This window comes from Thunnus albacares, chromosome 10 (genome assembly GCF_914725855.1).
Source record: "Thunnus albacares chromosome 10, fThuAlb1.1, whole genome shotgun sequence".
In the NCBI taxonomy this organism is placed as follows: domain Eukaryota; kingdom Metazoa; phylum Chordata; class Actinopteri; order Scombriformes; family Scombridae; genus Thunnus; species Thunnus albacares.
In genome coordinates this window covers 17357706-17371754 of record NC_058115.1, presented here as the reverse complement: position 1 = coordinate 17371754, position 14049 = coordinate 17357706, and the positions used below count along the sequence as shown (strand labels likewise).

General features: G+C 39.2%; 2 protein-coding genes across 4 annotated transcripts in view; one reads left to right on the top strand and one right to left on the bottom strand.

Annotated features, from left to right (window-relative positions):
- Positions 1–7627, top strand: part of LOC122991076 (Kv channel-interacting protein 1) — a 46532-nt gene extending 38905 nt beyond the window's left edge. For all 3 annotated transcript variants that reach the window (XM_044364692.1, XM_044364695.1, XM_044364693.1), the window contains 7 exons: positions 1427–1551; positions 4226–4295; positions 4394–4464; positions 4552–4659; positions 4778–4882; positions 5453–5515; positions 6082–7627. In XM_044364692.1, coding sequence (XP_044220627.1) covers positions 1427–1551; positions 4226–4295; positions 4394–4464; positions 4552–4659; positions 4778–4882; positions 5453–5515; positions 6082–6129 — 590 coding nt within the window. In that variant the 3' untranslated portion in view covers positions 6130–7627. The remainder of the gene's footprint in view (positions 1–1426; positions 1552–4225; positions 4296–4393; positions 4465–4551; positions 4660–4777; positions 4883–5452; positions 5516–6081) is intronic.
- A 1162-nt stretch (positions 7628–8789) lies between these two features.
- LOC122990092 (T-cell leukemia homeobox protein 3-like) lies at positions 8790–12611 on the bottom strand. Its single transcript, XM_044363207.1, has 3 exons — positions 11074–12611; positions 9895–10132; positions 8790–9242 (listed from the first exon to the last, which is right to left on the bottom strand). The coding sequence occupies exons 1-3, from the start codon at positions 11498–11500 to the stop codon at positions 9059–9061; spliced, it is 849 nt and encodes a 282-aa protein (XP_044219142.1). The 5' UTR covers positions 11501–12611; the 3' UTR covers positions 8790–9058.
- Positions 12612–14049: the final 1438 nt, after the last annotated feature.

The following is a 14049-nucleotide window of genomic DNA, read 5'->3' as shown; positions in this document are numbered from 1 at the left end:
TTGACTGAGGTTTAATTTAGCACTAAGATGAAGTTGTCTTTGCCTGGCACTGTAAAAATGCTGCCCCTGTACTCCTGATTCATTGGGCGAATCGAACTGAAGGGGGGAATATAAAATATATTGGTGTAGTGAAGCTTTACGAGGTACTAATGGACTACGCAGATAAAAATGTTTCTATTTCAAGACTGTTGATGTTTCAGAATCTGGATAGCCAAGGACAGAGTGAACCTTGAACAGTGTGACACTCAATTACAGAAGAGCAGGGGCCTAAAAAATGTTTTGGCTCACCCATCTCATCTGTACTGTACACTATGACTTGTACCTGCACCCTTTCAAACCTCTAAATTCTCCATTGACAGTGGAATAACTAGTATACCGATGAAGACTTTTGTAAGAAGCAGCTGTAAATCAGACACTCATTTGCATATTAGTGTTAAAAGTACAGAGGAAATTGTACTCAATCACCATGCAGCAGCACATTAATCAGCCCCTACTGATAATTAGAGGTTCACACAGGCAGAAATCTAGATTGAAGCACCATGTCGAAATGTACTCACATGGACCATCAAGCTTTTTTATGCAGTGCCTTAGAAACTAGCATTGTAGCTTCACACCCATATAAGTTAGATGTATTTATTATAGAAATGCATTTATCCATCACCCTCTCGGATGTTTTAATTATCTATAATGAGGCAGGAAAGGAGGTTAACTCTTTGGCCCTCCTTAAAGTACTGCCTGGCAAACAAACTACAGGTCAGTGATGGAAAATCAGACTGACATTATTCTGAAATAGCCCTCATAAAACATAACGTCTTATTACTTAACCACCAGTTTTTTTTCATCCTGCGTTTTACTACAGCACATTATGACCACTATATCATATTCAGATTTTTTTATTACTGTTTTTTTATTACTTTTTATTACTACTGTGTGCTCGTGCAAATGTGTAGATGAGTGTCTGGGAGAAAGAGGTGGGTGGAGTGTCTTATACTGTTATGTTCACCTATAGGCACTGTGTGTGTGTGTGTGTGTGTGTGTGTGTGTGTGTGTGTGTGTGTGTGTGTTGTCTCAGAGTGAATGGTTTGTCCTCTCTCCCCTCCCCTCCAGCGAGGAGAGTAATGAGTTGTTAATGATAGGGCCGGTGAGAGGAGGAACATGGAGCTGTGAGACTGACCTCTACCTCTCTGCACCTCCATCTCTCATCCTCTCCTCCTTCTCTTTTTTTTGTTACAGTTTGTATCTTTTCCACCTTTTTCAGAAAGATCTCAATTCATTTCAGACTCGATTATATATCCACTTCTCCCTTTTCTACACTACTTCTGTTATTCCTTTCTTTTGCTCTCTCGCTATGTTTGCATTTTGTATGACTGTGTGAGTTATCTTAAATAACTTTGCTCTGTTTCTCTCCGTGTGTTTGTCCCTTCAGACAAAGCTGATGATGACCTGGAAATGACCATGGTGTGTCATCGGCCGGAGGGCCTTGACCAGCTAGAAGCTCAGACTAACTTCAGCAAAAGAGAGCTCCAAGTGCTCTACCGGGGCTTCAAGAATGTAAGACACTGTTCAAGTGCACTTCACTTTTGCTAGACTTGCCCTCCTCTTCCTCATGAGGTGATGTGTCAGTCAGTACTGTAGATAGTTTGCTCCAGTGCTTATGTGCTTTTGAGATTTCTGCATTTTTAAAATGAAATGCAGATGGAGCTGGGTGTTCACTACAGTGATGCTTGGAAGTGATGATGATGATGGTGAGGATGATGTTTATAGTTTCATAAAACTTTGCTATCAGATTGAATGCACTTCAATTAAGTTAATTTTTTTTTTTTGGTATTCATTAGTGAATACAACATTTTTACAAGACAGTTCAGTGCAGTTACTCAGCTTAGACCTGTAGTCCCTCCAATACACAGAGATGACTAAGTTAAGATGAATGTGGAGGATCAGACATGATCTTTGTCATAAATTCATCAGATTTCTTGTTAAACTATGAAGTAGCACTTCCTAATAAAAGCCCCTTTTGTCTCTAAACTGAGTAAATACAGAGTGGGTAATGAAAATAGAAGATTTGAATTGAGAATGGACTTAAATGCCGTTAAACATACTGTACAATGTTTTTGAAAAATCTCATTTGTTGAATATACTTTGAATTACAGGCATAAGACTGGCTTTATTTTATTAGTCACCTGTTATCTTCTGGCCAGTTTATGAAACTTAATTACCAAGAGCTGTCCACAGTTTGACTTATTAACAGCCTGGTGTAGAAAAAAGCTCAGTTCAGACATTTGCATTAAGATTTTAACTGTTTCAGTTTGGCAGTGTGACTCTGTTTATGTGATGCTCTGAAATAAATCTGAGCAAGCTTGACAGAGACTTTCCCTAAGATCAACCCCCCCCCCCCCCCTCAGAGCCTGAAATATACAACATTTGATGAACATGAACACATTAAAAGAAACATTCGGCAACACAAACAACTAAATGCGAATGTAGGAGGAGGCTGGGGAGATGGACGGAGTTAAACAAGCAAGGACACAACACACTGCAAACTGAATGAGTGCCAGATGTGAGATAGGAGAGAGGCAGGTCAGTGGAGGTTGTATGTGACATGTGACTATAAACTGACTTTTGTGCCTGCCTGAACTACAGCGAGGCTCCATTATCAGTTTGTCTCTCTCTGCACGGAAAGTATTGATTAGAATGTAAATTTAAGTAATTTAAAACCCTGTCAGTGGGGTTGGTCTGTCTAATTTACAGTATATAACAAAACTGAGCAATATCACTAAAATGTTAAATTATTCAACATTGTATCATATTACAATAATTGTAGTATTTTTAGGATGGAGTGTAGAGTATTTGATCTTATTTATAATTAAAAACAAACAAAAACAAACAAACAAAAGTGAGTACACCTGTGAGCACTCAAACAAAAAATATTACACTTGTGACTTCCAAACAAGACTTGTGAACCTATGAACACCACAACTTTCACAACACTTTTTGCCTGGGTTGTGTCTTATGCAACATGGGTCCATATGGTAAGGAATTGGCTGAACAAGTAAGACACCAAATTATGAACCTAAATAAAGATGGGAGTACAAGATCATCAGTAGGCTACTGAACAGAAGCCAAAACACAGTTGCAGAAGATGCGGCGGCTGTCCTCGAAAAATGACGCACAATTTGCCATTTAGGCAACCTTGCGTTGAAAAACAGATGAGCAAGTGCTTCTAACTCAGCACAAGGATTATCTGTGGAAATGGTGTTTCAGTGACTGCTCAGACAGTGAAGCGAAGGACATTGCATGAATCAGCCTCAAGCGAGATCAAACTTTGTCAAAGCACATGAAAAGAAACCTAATTAATACTGGCGGCACATTCAGATGAAACCAAAATAAATGTGTTTGGATCAGAAGGGGTTCAGCATGTTTGGTGTAGACCTGGCCAGGACTACCATAGTGACTGCGTAGTGCCGACTGTGAAACATGGAGGTGGGAGTGTGCTAATATGGGGCTGCATGAGTGCAAAAGGTGTAGGAGAGATGACATTTATAGATGGCACTATGAATGCAAGTTTGTATACCCAAATACTGAATGAAAAGATGACTATCAGTCTCAAGAGGGTTGGCAGGAGAGGAATTTTCCAACATGACAATGATTCCAAACATACCGAAAAAATCACACAAGAGTTTTTAAATTAGAAAAAAGTGAAAAATATGAGCTGAACAAGTATGTCCCCTGACTGGAATTCAATAGAACACATTTAAGGTGTTTTAAAGCGGAAGGTAGAGCAACAAAATCCCTCCAGCAAAGAACAGCTGAAAACAATCATCTGTGAAGAAAGACAGAACATCTTTTCACAGATTTGTGCAAGACTAGTATGATTCATGCCCAGGAGAATCAAATCTGTCATCAGAAATAAAGATGTACATAAAAAATATTGAGAAATAAAAGAATGGAGTCTCACTAATGAAGGGTGTGCTGACTTTTGTTGCAGTTTGTTCTTAAATATGGACCTTTCGTTAGTTTAATTAGTCAAACATTCTGTTTTTTTTTATCAATTGGCTAAATTCTTCTCGGGTTTTGTCCAAAAACAAATAAGCCTGTATTAAATTGACAGGATTTGTAATTATTAACCATTTTAGTGTTATTGACCAGGGGTGGACTCTGTTCTGTTATATACTGTACATACCCCCCTCCCCACTTTGTCTTTTTTTATCTCCATCTCTCTTTCCAGGAGTGTCCGAGTGGCATTGTAAATGAGGAAACTTTCAAGCAAATATACTCCCAGTTCTTCCCACATGGAGGTAAAGAGTGTGTGTTCTTGTTGTTTGCTGTGTTGTCTCAGTCTCCGTATTGTTTTCTACGCAGTGTGTGGACAAAACGTTTTCTTCCTCTCCTGCAGATGCCAGCACCTACGCACACTACCTGTTTAATGCCTTTGACACAGCACATTCAGGCTCCATAAAGTTTGAGGTTTGCTTAATTCATTTCCAAAAACATATTCTTGTTCTGTTTACCAATTATTTTCAGCTTTTCATAGTGTCATTTTGTCTCCATCAGGACTTTGTAACAGCTCTGTCCATCCTGCTGAGAGGCTCCATCACTGAGAAACTCCAGTGGACCTTCAACCTCTATGATATCAACAGAGACGGATACATCAACAAAGAGGTGTGTTTTTGTGTGTGTACACGTCTAACTTTGCAATTATATTTTACATCTGTGGTGATGTTAATCTTCACATTTGATGTTTTGTATTTGTGTGTCTCTCCGTTTGCGGTTTTAACAGGAGATGACAGACATCGTCAGAGCGATATATGACATGATGGGGAAGTACACGTACCCTGTCTTGAAAACTGACGCACCCAAACAGCATGTGGATGCCTTTTTTCAGGTAAAGACATCTGACTCTTTTATTTAAACAACAGGGCTTTTTTCCTCTCCTTGCACATTGATTTTTATCTTGTGGTTTGTGTGTATTATTTTTTTTAAAAACAAATAAACAATCTCAAAACTTAAATAAACCCAAACTTAGCAAAGAAATCCAAGAAGATACATCTTGGGATCAAGACCTGAATTGTCTTCAGGATGTAATATTTAATATGACTGTATTGGAGATTTTGTTCATGATTTGATGTTTCAGTCTGACATTGTGATGTACTTTGAGACGTGTTTTGTGTTATTTGTTTTATGTCTGTACTTGTTGTACTCTTGAAAAAGAGATTTTTTAATCTCAACAAAGTTTTCCTGGTTAAATAAATGTTTATAAAAAATGGTCCCGGACACATTGATGAGCAGCAGGTGATCTCTGATGACAAAGAAACAAACAAGCTGCCCAAAGGATGATGATTTCACTGAATGGGCTATTGAGCTTTGTGGGTTGCATTTGTATCTTTATGTCTTTGTATCTTCCCTGACACACCTTAGACAAATAGCATGACCCCATGTGTGTTTCTCTCCACAGAAAATGGACAAAAACAGAGACGGGGTTGTCACTCTTGATGAATTCATCCTTTCTTGTCAAGAGGTACTCTCTTGTTTTGCCCCCTCCCTCTCTCTTGTATAATCCTGAGTATCTCTCTGACTTTGCTATAGGCTCTTTTCATGGAAGACATTTTGATATGTCACAGCAGGAATATCACACGTGTGAATAATGAAATAAACGATGGCTGATTTCCATTTAGCTGCTTCAGTTTCAGGTTCCTGGTATTTCACATGCTGGCTCACTGTCACACTGTCATGACTCACTGGTACAACTGAATAGATAAGAGGTATTTGACAAGTCAGAATATCTGCTGTGTGGCTTTTTGCACAAAAAGTTAAACAGTTTTGCTTACTGTTTATGAAAGGCAATTGTTTATCTTCCTCCTTTGCAAGTCTCACTACATTGGCTATTAATTATGGTCTTTGCTGCCACAGAAATGTTTTTATTTCAGTATGTTTGTCTGCTGAGAGATTACGCTCTACATAACATTGTCCTCATTTTACAAGCTTTTACTGCCCCCTAATGGCCAGTAAACTGAATTAAATGGTGATTGTTGGTTGACTTTCTTGTCACAATCAGCTTCTCATTCTTCTTCTCACTTGGCACAGGATGAAAACATCATGAGGTCTCTACAGCTGTTTGAAAACGTCATCTAGACAACAAAGAAGAGGGAAATGCGGTGCAACGGACGAAAGCACAGACCGGGAGAGGAGAAAAGAACAAAGAAAAAAAGAGAAGGAGGAGAAGGAGAGGGAGGTGAACCTGCAGAGAACACACCCTGCAGATGAAGGGAAACAAGCACTTTGGGTTTGACAGACTGTCACAAAACTGTATGGAAGGTGTTTCGCTGTAACAAATCCATGGTGACAAACCATCACTGGTTTTTGGAAAATCAGACTCAACCCGTCACCTTCATTCGACCTTTCTGTAACCATTTACCTCCATCTCCCTCGTTTGTTGCTGTTCGTTATTTTAAGTCGCCTCGGGACAGTGTGCATTTTACCCCACTGTGTAAATAGTGATCCTCTCACAATTGGTCGAATACCTTTCTGAAATATGTAAATTGAACCACATTATCAAGCAGGTCTCCCTAAAAGCAGCTTAGCAGTGAGATCAACCAAATGCATACTTGGTGCATTAATGGCTTAAATAATAACTGTTCCCATCACAAATTTTCTGTGTCAGTGCATTGAACACGAGCAATAGTGTAAAGCATGCGAGAAAGAGGTGCACAGTATATTTATGTGCCATTAAAAAGTGGTGGAGATATACTGAACATCCTGCTATGTGGATTTATTTTGGAGGACAGGTGTGGGTGTATCATCTCACAACGCCACCTCAACTTGTTTTCAGAAGTCTAGTAAATTCAGACACAGAGCTGAGCGTGCGATAGTCTTACATCTTGTGACAAGCTTGCGACAAAAACGCCCTCTTAACTCCTCCTGTGTGTGCGTGTGTGTGTGTGCGTGTGTTCCAGTGGTGTCAGTCAGTGTTTCAATGTTGTAACAACACAAATTGTAGATATTTAACTGTCGTATTTGTGGCTTCTACTCACTGTCTGTCTGTGTGTTTCTGGTCCTATCTGTCTGTCTGTCTGTCTATCTATCTGTCAGATTGGATATAACTGTAATTCTAGTACCTTGACGCTCATTGTACACTTGAACTGATGGCTTGTTAATAAAAGAGAACATTTAGAGGTTTACTGGCATATAAATGCAGAGCGACACAGGGATGTCTGTGTGTGTGTGTATGTGTATGTGTGTAGTGTCCTGATGTTAAGTTTCTGTTTGCCTGAATATTAAAATGTCTTTTATTCAAGCATGTACTGTAGCTTCATCTTGTGGACATTACAACTAGGTGAACTGACCGTGTCTCTGCTAGAGAGGAGAGTTTTGTCTTCAACTCTTGTCTGTTTAATAAAACTCAGAACTACCAACCTTTCACTGTGAGGGAGAGACAGAAAAGTGGGAGCTGTGGAAGGAGGGACGGTGGAGAAAGAGTAGAGGGAAGACAAAGATGAGAGAATATGAGGGAAGATGAGAGTAAAGACCTTTTCACTGATTCCTGAAGGAATGGAAGCCATGTTTCAAACAAGAGCCATCGTTTTGAAGATTGAGCAAGGCAAAAAAAAAAAAATAATAATACAGATTTAAATATGATTTACTGTCATGCCCTCTCACTGTGCTACCAATAGTGTGATTATATTCTTTGCTGAGATGTGCTGCGGCTCGTCTCAGATGTACCCAGACATACATCCAGACAGACTGACAGATGAACAGACAGACAGGCATACAGACACACAGCTTAAAACTGTCAGAATGAAATAATGTGTGTATTGAAATATTGTATAAAATCATTATATTTATCATTAAACTTTTCAAGAAACAAAATGAATCGTCTGCTTTTTTTTCCTTTTTTTTTACCTTGTCGCTCCACAACTTCTCTTTCTTATAATTATAATGTGTTAAAACCTTTAAAGAAAATGTTTATGGTGCATCATAGAAAGCATGAGAAAAAGGGGTCACAAGAACGGTTTATACTATTATTTACACAGCTATACAATGAAAGTACAAAAAAGGAGTTGTACATCTGTGCCTCCATTCCAACATGGCCCACAAATAAAGCTTAATAATGTGCATATGAAAAAACCTCACCACCATTACTGAACATGCATCACTCCCTTTATTACCCAACTTACAGCCTCTTTCATATTTTCTTCGCTTCTCAACCCACTAATCCTAACATCTGTTTTCCCTTTATTACTGCTTACAATAGCTTTTTTTTCATAATGTAACACTTTGGGCATCATTTTTTCTTTTGGGGCTAAGGTGGTGCACCACACCTGGATATGTACAGGTGATTGTGGTGGTGCGAATTTATAAATTAGATCTGAAGAAGGTTTAAGCACCAGAATGATTAGAACATTTCTCTCAATCTGCTTTTTTGTGAAGACATTTTTTTGTGTTTTGATTTAAGAGAGCAAGAGATTCATTAAAAACACATTTTGACATGAGTTCTCTGTCTTATGAGTGTTAGAGTGTAGGCCTCTCCTTAGTTTATCTGTTTCAGAATAAGGGAATAGTTGCATTGAGAGAAAACTCCTCCACAAAACGCTCTATCATGTCTTACGGTGGAGAATTAACTGCCTCCTTCAGGACTATGGAGTTAATTCTTCACTCCCTTTTATTGTAATAAACACAATGAGTACAAGCAGATAAGAAGACAATCACAGGGTGACAAGATATTTCAGTGACAACCTCTGTTCAGCTCTTGTTTTTTTTTGTTTTTTTTTGGATTTGACAAGTTTCCAAGTAGCCCACAGAGTTGTGAAAATGTAGTCCGAGAAAGTTCTGTTTCTGCTTCAAGACAGACATCACTCACCATCTTTTCAGGTCCAGTTTCACAACCATCCACCCAAAAACTGCTGTGACCCATTCTTCAGTTTGTCTTGTCCAACCTTTTTTCTCCATCGCATGGATCAAAGTAAGTCCCAAAGATACTGTCTTCATGTGGGCCTAATTTAATTTATTTATCCTCCCAGGGATAATAGATGGTGCTCATTGATTTCAGCGTGGTGTCTGGTCTCTATTCCCTTTCCTCGGCCCAGGGTTGGAGGTTCTGCAGGGCGTACAGGGAGGAGTTATGGGCGCACAGCGGATCAGACACCGCTGATTCGCTGAGGGACTTCTGGAGGGCGGACTGCTGCAGCTGCAGGATGAGGCGATTGGCCTGCTGACGCTCCGCCTCCCTCTCCTCGGCTGTCTGTCTCCTGACAAGAGACAGGAGAAGAAATTAAACATCAATAAATAAATAAAATGTAGGATTGTGTAAAATTTTAAGAAAACTGTGAAAAAAAGTTAAGTGTGACTGAAAATCCCCATAAACTGCATTAAACTACAGTGATAACTTTTTATATTAGAAATAAAATAATTTTTATAAAGCGCTGCAAAGGTATAAAGATTCATGTCAGGCGTGAACAATTTGCAAAATAAAAATAATGTCTTTGACTCGTTTTAATTATTTGTAATAACTTCATTTTGGAGATCTTTAAAGCGGTTTTAGGCGAGTTAAAATTGTACAAATTGTAGAGCTTATCCCTAAAAATATTTTTTTTTACTGAGGAAAAAAAGGCAATAAAATTATATTCAAGCCAAAATGTTGAATATGTTGCTGTTTATTTTTGTTTATCCTCTAGTATTTCTGTTCCCTGTCAACGAGGTTATTTAACAGGAAATTACGCATGGGGTCATCTGCAAAACGGGGAAACTTTTTTTTTTTTAAATTGGACGTGGGAAACTGGCGTGAAGCGTGGTGCAGGAAGGCTGCAGTGCCTGGGTTTAAAAGTGTAAACTGTGCTGAAGTATGGTTATAAACGTAAGTGCAACACAACTTTGACTTTGACTATGAATTTTCATAACAACCTCCACTTCGTCCTGCGGTTCTGGAACCAGGTTTTGACCTGTGCGTCTGTCATCTTCAGACTCTTTGCCAGGGCTGCTCGCTCGGCGCTGGCCAGGTATTTCTGCCGGTGGAAACGTTTCTCCAGCTCGCAGATCTGAACTCTTGAGAAGGACGTCCGTGGCTTTTTCCGTTTGGGAGGTGTCCGGTTCTGGTACGGGTGTCCTATCCGCCGAGTAACAGCGAACGGCACCAGAGCCGCTGCAGGAAACACACAGAGAGAGACGCACAGTGAGTAGAAGAAGAAGAAGAAGAAGAAGAGATTGAGAGGTGACACACTCTGTGTAGAAATTCAAGGCCATACATCACAGATATCTGCCCTGTTTGACAACAATTCCTTATTTAGACTGTGAAGATATGTGAGCTGAAGATTATTGTGAGAGAGGAGTTTGTCTATAGTATGTATAATCTCCAAACTACTAAATACAGAGAGAACAGCAGGCCTTTATCTTTCCTTTACATATTGTATTACAGGCCTTTGTCTAAAGACTTCTATTAATCTTCAATAAAACAGGCAGAACTGTCTGTGACAAAAACTTAAAAAAAAACTTTAATCCGCCTAATTTACAGTGTTTTATGTCCTTTGTTAAATCCAGACATGTTACAGTCTTCACTTTATTTTATTCAGTAGTTTTTACTTTTCGTTATAGTTGTTGTTGTTGTTAACTATTTTATATCCCAATAATTCTTATAAAATAGTCAGTCTTGTATTTTTAATTTAGCTTATTAATACATTGGATTTATTTGCACCACAGTAGTGAATGATGACTAGACAATGCTGTTATTGTTTGGTTGTTTAAAACAAAGACTAATGAAATTAGTTGTATGATTAATACTCTTGTTTTGCTTCTCTAGTCTACATGATTTAGAAATAAAATATCCAACGCATAAAACACGAGTGAGGTCAGTAATACAGAAACAAACCATTATATAATGAATATAGTATATTTTATGATTTAAAAAAACATTTATAACTTGTATTATATGTGTGCTTTTCTCCTTTAAGCTCCCTCTAAATAATTAAAGTGAAAAACATTTCAGTTGACTGTTAATAGTCTTAACAAATATTTGGCACAGGTGTTTGTTTAAACATTAATAGAATATTAATGAGGGGAACCCACTAAGTCTAACAGCTGGCCTACCTGATATTCTGTCCTTGGCGAACCTGTTTCCTATCCACGGGAAGCATAGACCTCCAAACCCAGGAACAGCGCTCTGGACGGAGGCTGGGGGTCCCGGGGCTGTCATGGGTCTGTGGGCCGGGACTCGAATCACTCCCCGGCTGCCCAGACTTCTGCTCTCCCCGTATGAACCTGAAGCCTCCACCGGAGGCATTATACCGGAGAGGGAGATAGACAACGCTGTGTAAGAGGGCGCGCTGGCCCCGGTCGGGCTTCCTAAACTACAATAACCGTCCGCGTTGCTTAAATCTGATCCGCTTTGTCTTCCAGCCGTGCGCCCGTTTTCTGGCTCTGTACCGGCTCCCAGGATCTGGTCGATGCCGAAGCTGATGGGTTCGTGATGGGCCGGTTTGGGAGGAGGGCTCGGCGCGCTGGGTGCTTGCTCCATCCCTGTCGCTCTGTCGCAAAAGAAGAACGGAAACAACTGAACAAGATGTTTTTTTTCAGGGAGGAGGATTCACAGCAGGGTCAAACTGTTCCAAAAGTCAACGCCAGTAATGTCTCCATCGCTGTCCACACGTCTGCCCAAGAACCCAGCGCGTCCTTGTCTCAAACAGGCCTCTTTCGGAGGACTGGGTCCTCTCTAACAGGCTGTGGTGAAAGTTTGCTGGGCGTTTGGAGAGATGTGACGCTCTGTCCTCCTCTCAGCGCGTCAAAACGCTCCGTCTAGCAGCTCCGTCCTCCTCCATCTCTCTCCACCTTTCATTGGCTGGCACCGAGATGACTGATTGAATGTTAATGGGGGTAGGCCCACGATTTGGCACAATAACTAAGATTTCCCATAACCACGGGCATCAGCGTGGTATCTTCATGCATTCTAAGCGAGTCAGTATTTGATGTTGTCGTTTTTATTCATTATAATGGAGAGTTAAGCAGCAAGCGACAACTTCATGGAAATTTATGATAGCATATGTAAAAAAAAAAAAAAAAAAAAAAAATCGCACCAGGGATCACTGAGGACCAATGCTCATCTGAGCTGTTTGGCGATGAACATGTAATATTTTATCGTTTCAACCAAATGGTGTTTTGTCAGTCATTTGTCAGAGTTCTGCTCATCTCCATAAATGTAAGCAATATGAACGGGTTTATACGTTTTGGTGACAAATGATATCAGATGGGAAAAACATTTTTACTCACCTTAGAGTTTTATGGATTGACGCTTCTGCCCCATTACCACTTTTCAGACTAGACACAAAGTGCGCATCATTTGTCCTCTTGCTGTCTCCTCTTCAGTCTGTATCATTTGACACATGTGGAATGTACGATAATAATAACTTCAGAGGGAAAAACTGGTTGGCAGCTATTAGGAAGTGCTTTATAACCTGAAGACTATTTATCAGGGACGTTTTATAAAGGAGAAACCAAAAGGAATAAGTGTCAGTCTCAATTTATAATCCTTTTGATTTAAATCCTTCAGATGGTCCACGTCTTATAACCAAATGTGCAGGAATCACATTTATATTTCTGACATCCGTGGCATTTAATGAGCAGCTGTTTAAAAATTTGAGACTTTTTTTTTTTTAAAAAAGAAGAAACCAAAACGAACAAATGTATTAATTTTCTATCGAATTTAAAGCTTTGCAATTGTTCACACCTCATAACCAAATGCAGAGCAGTCATGTTTGTTTCTTTGACGTTCGGAGACATTTAATTCTGTGTTGGTTTGATGTCAAGTTATAGAATAAATAATGTGGAATCACTGAAAAACATTTACTCATAATTCATCCTAACAGCTTTTATTAATTATGGAAAGTACTTTGATGAGAACAGAACAAATAAATAAATAAATACAGGGTAATCACTTTACCGGTGCATAATTACGCACATCCAATTCATGACATAAAACCCATCAAGTCTCTCTTTAACAATAAAAGGACAGCAGCCTTATTGAACATTGGCAGTGAATCACCAGCACCTATTGAGTTTGGCACACAATTGCGTGGCCTTATTTGTTCCTGGTTGCCAGTCCCACATTAAATGACCTGACAAGGGAAGGCCATGGGCTACTTCAGATAAAGTGTCCGGGCTCTGGAAGCTGCTAACCGCTCAGATTCAATGTAACAGGCGCCCAAAGTGACCGGATAATCACATTTTCACTAACTTGTCTCTGGGACAGACAAATGCGCGTCGGGTTCGGATGCGGCAGGTGGCTTTTTAGGCTATCACATTACTCTAACAAACCAGCATATTCATTTATTGACAAATGGGCTTTATATTTGATGGCTTTAAAAATAAAGGAAAGAAAGGGAAAAAATCTGTTAATGCTTCGTTTTTATTCTGCTGTATTTAAATGTCTGAACTGTGTAAATGATTACATTTTACTTTATGGGTTATGCTGCACTATTGGCAGACATTGCAAGCTTTTATCTAGGAACCCATTTGTTTGATAAACACGTCCCATTATCTAAGTAAACTTAATGGATCTGATACAGTTTGTTAAATGACAAAAGAAAAAACCTTCTGATAAGATAAAATGAAAATAGTTGAATTGTAATTTGTGATGCTACAAAATCAAACGGAAATGCAAAGATTCCCTGGTAGGTAATATATATTTTAAAAAGGATCGCCCTTCACAATATAGTCTTTATGAAGCAATATGAGATGGGACGAGGCCCGAGGTGTTTGTTTGGCAATATGGACAGACTGAGTGTTGGCTGGTCCAGCCTGCCATATGTGAGCTCACCGGTGGCTTTTGATGGGGGAGAATTGGTCTGTTATAGCTGTCATCTTTGTGGACATTTTTATGTTTCTCTTGATGACATTTGCAAAATAATTCCCCAGCAGAGATTATGTCAAACTTTAAAACAGACACACACACACACACACACACACACACACACACACACACACACACATTTAAATGTATTTAATTGATGTACGACATTTGCATATATCCTTTTTTATAGGATGATTCATACCTAGACCACAACAACGGAA

Excerpts from the sequence above, each read along its gene's own strand:
- LOC122990092 (XM_044363207.1), bottom strand. The coding sequence starts at position 11,500 with ATGGAGCAAGCACCCAGCGCGCCGAGCCCTCCTCCCAAACCGGCCCAT. Across the intron at positions 10,133-11,073 it reads CGCCAAGGACAGAATATCAG|CGGCTCTGGTGCCGTTCGCT; the intron begins GTAGGCCAGCTG and ends TGTTTCCTGCAG. Across the intron at positions 9,243-9,894 it reads AACCGCAGGACGAAGTGGAG|GAGACAGACAGCCGAGGAGA; the intron begins GTTGTTATGAAA and ends GTCTCTTGTCAG.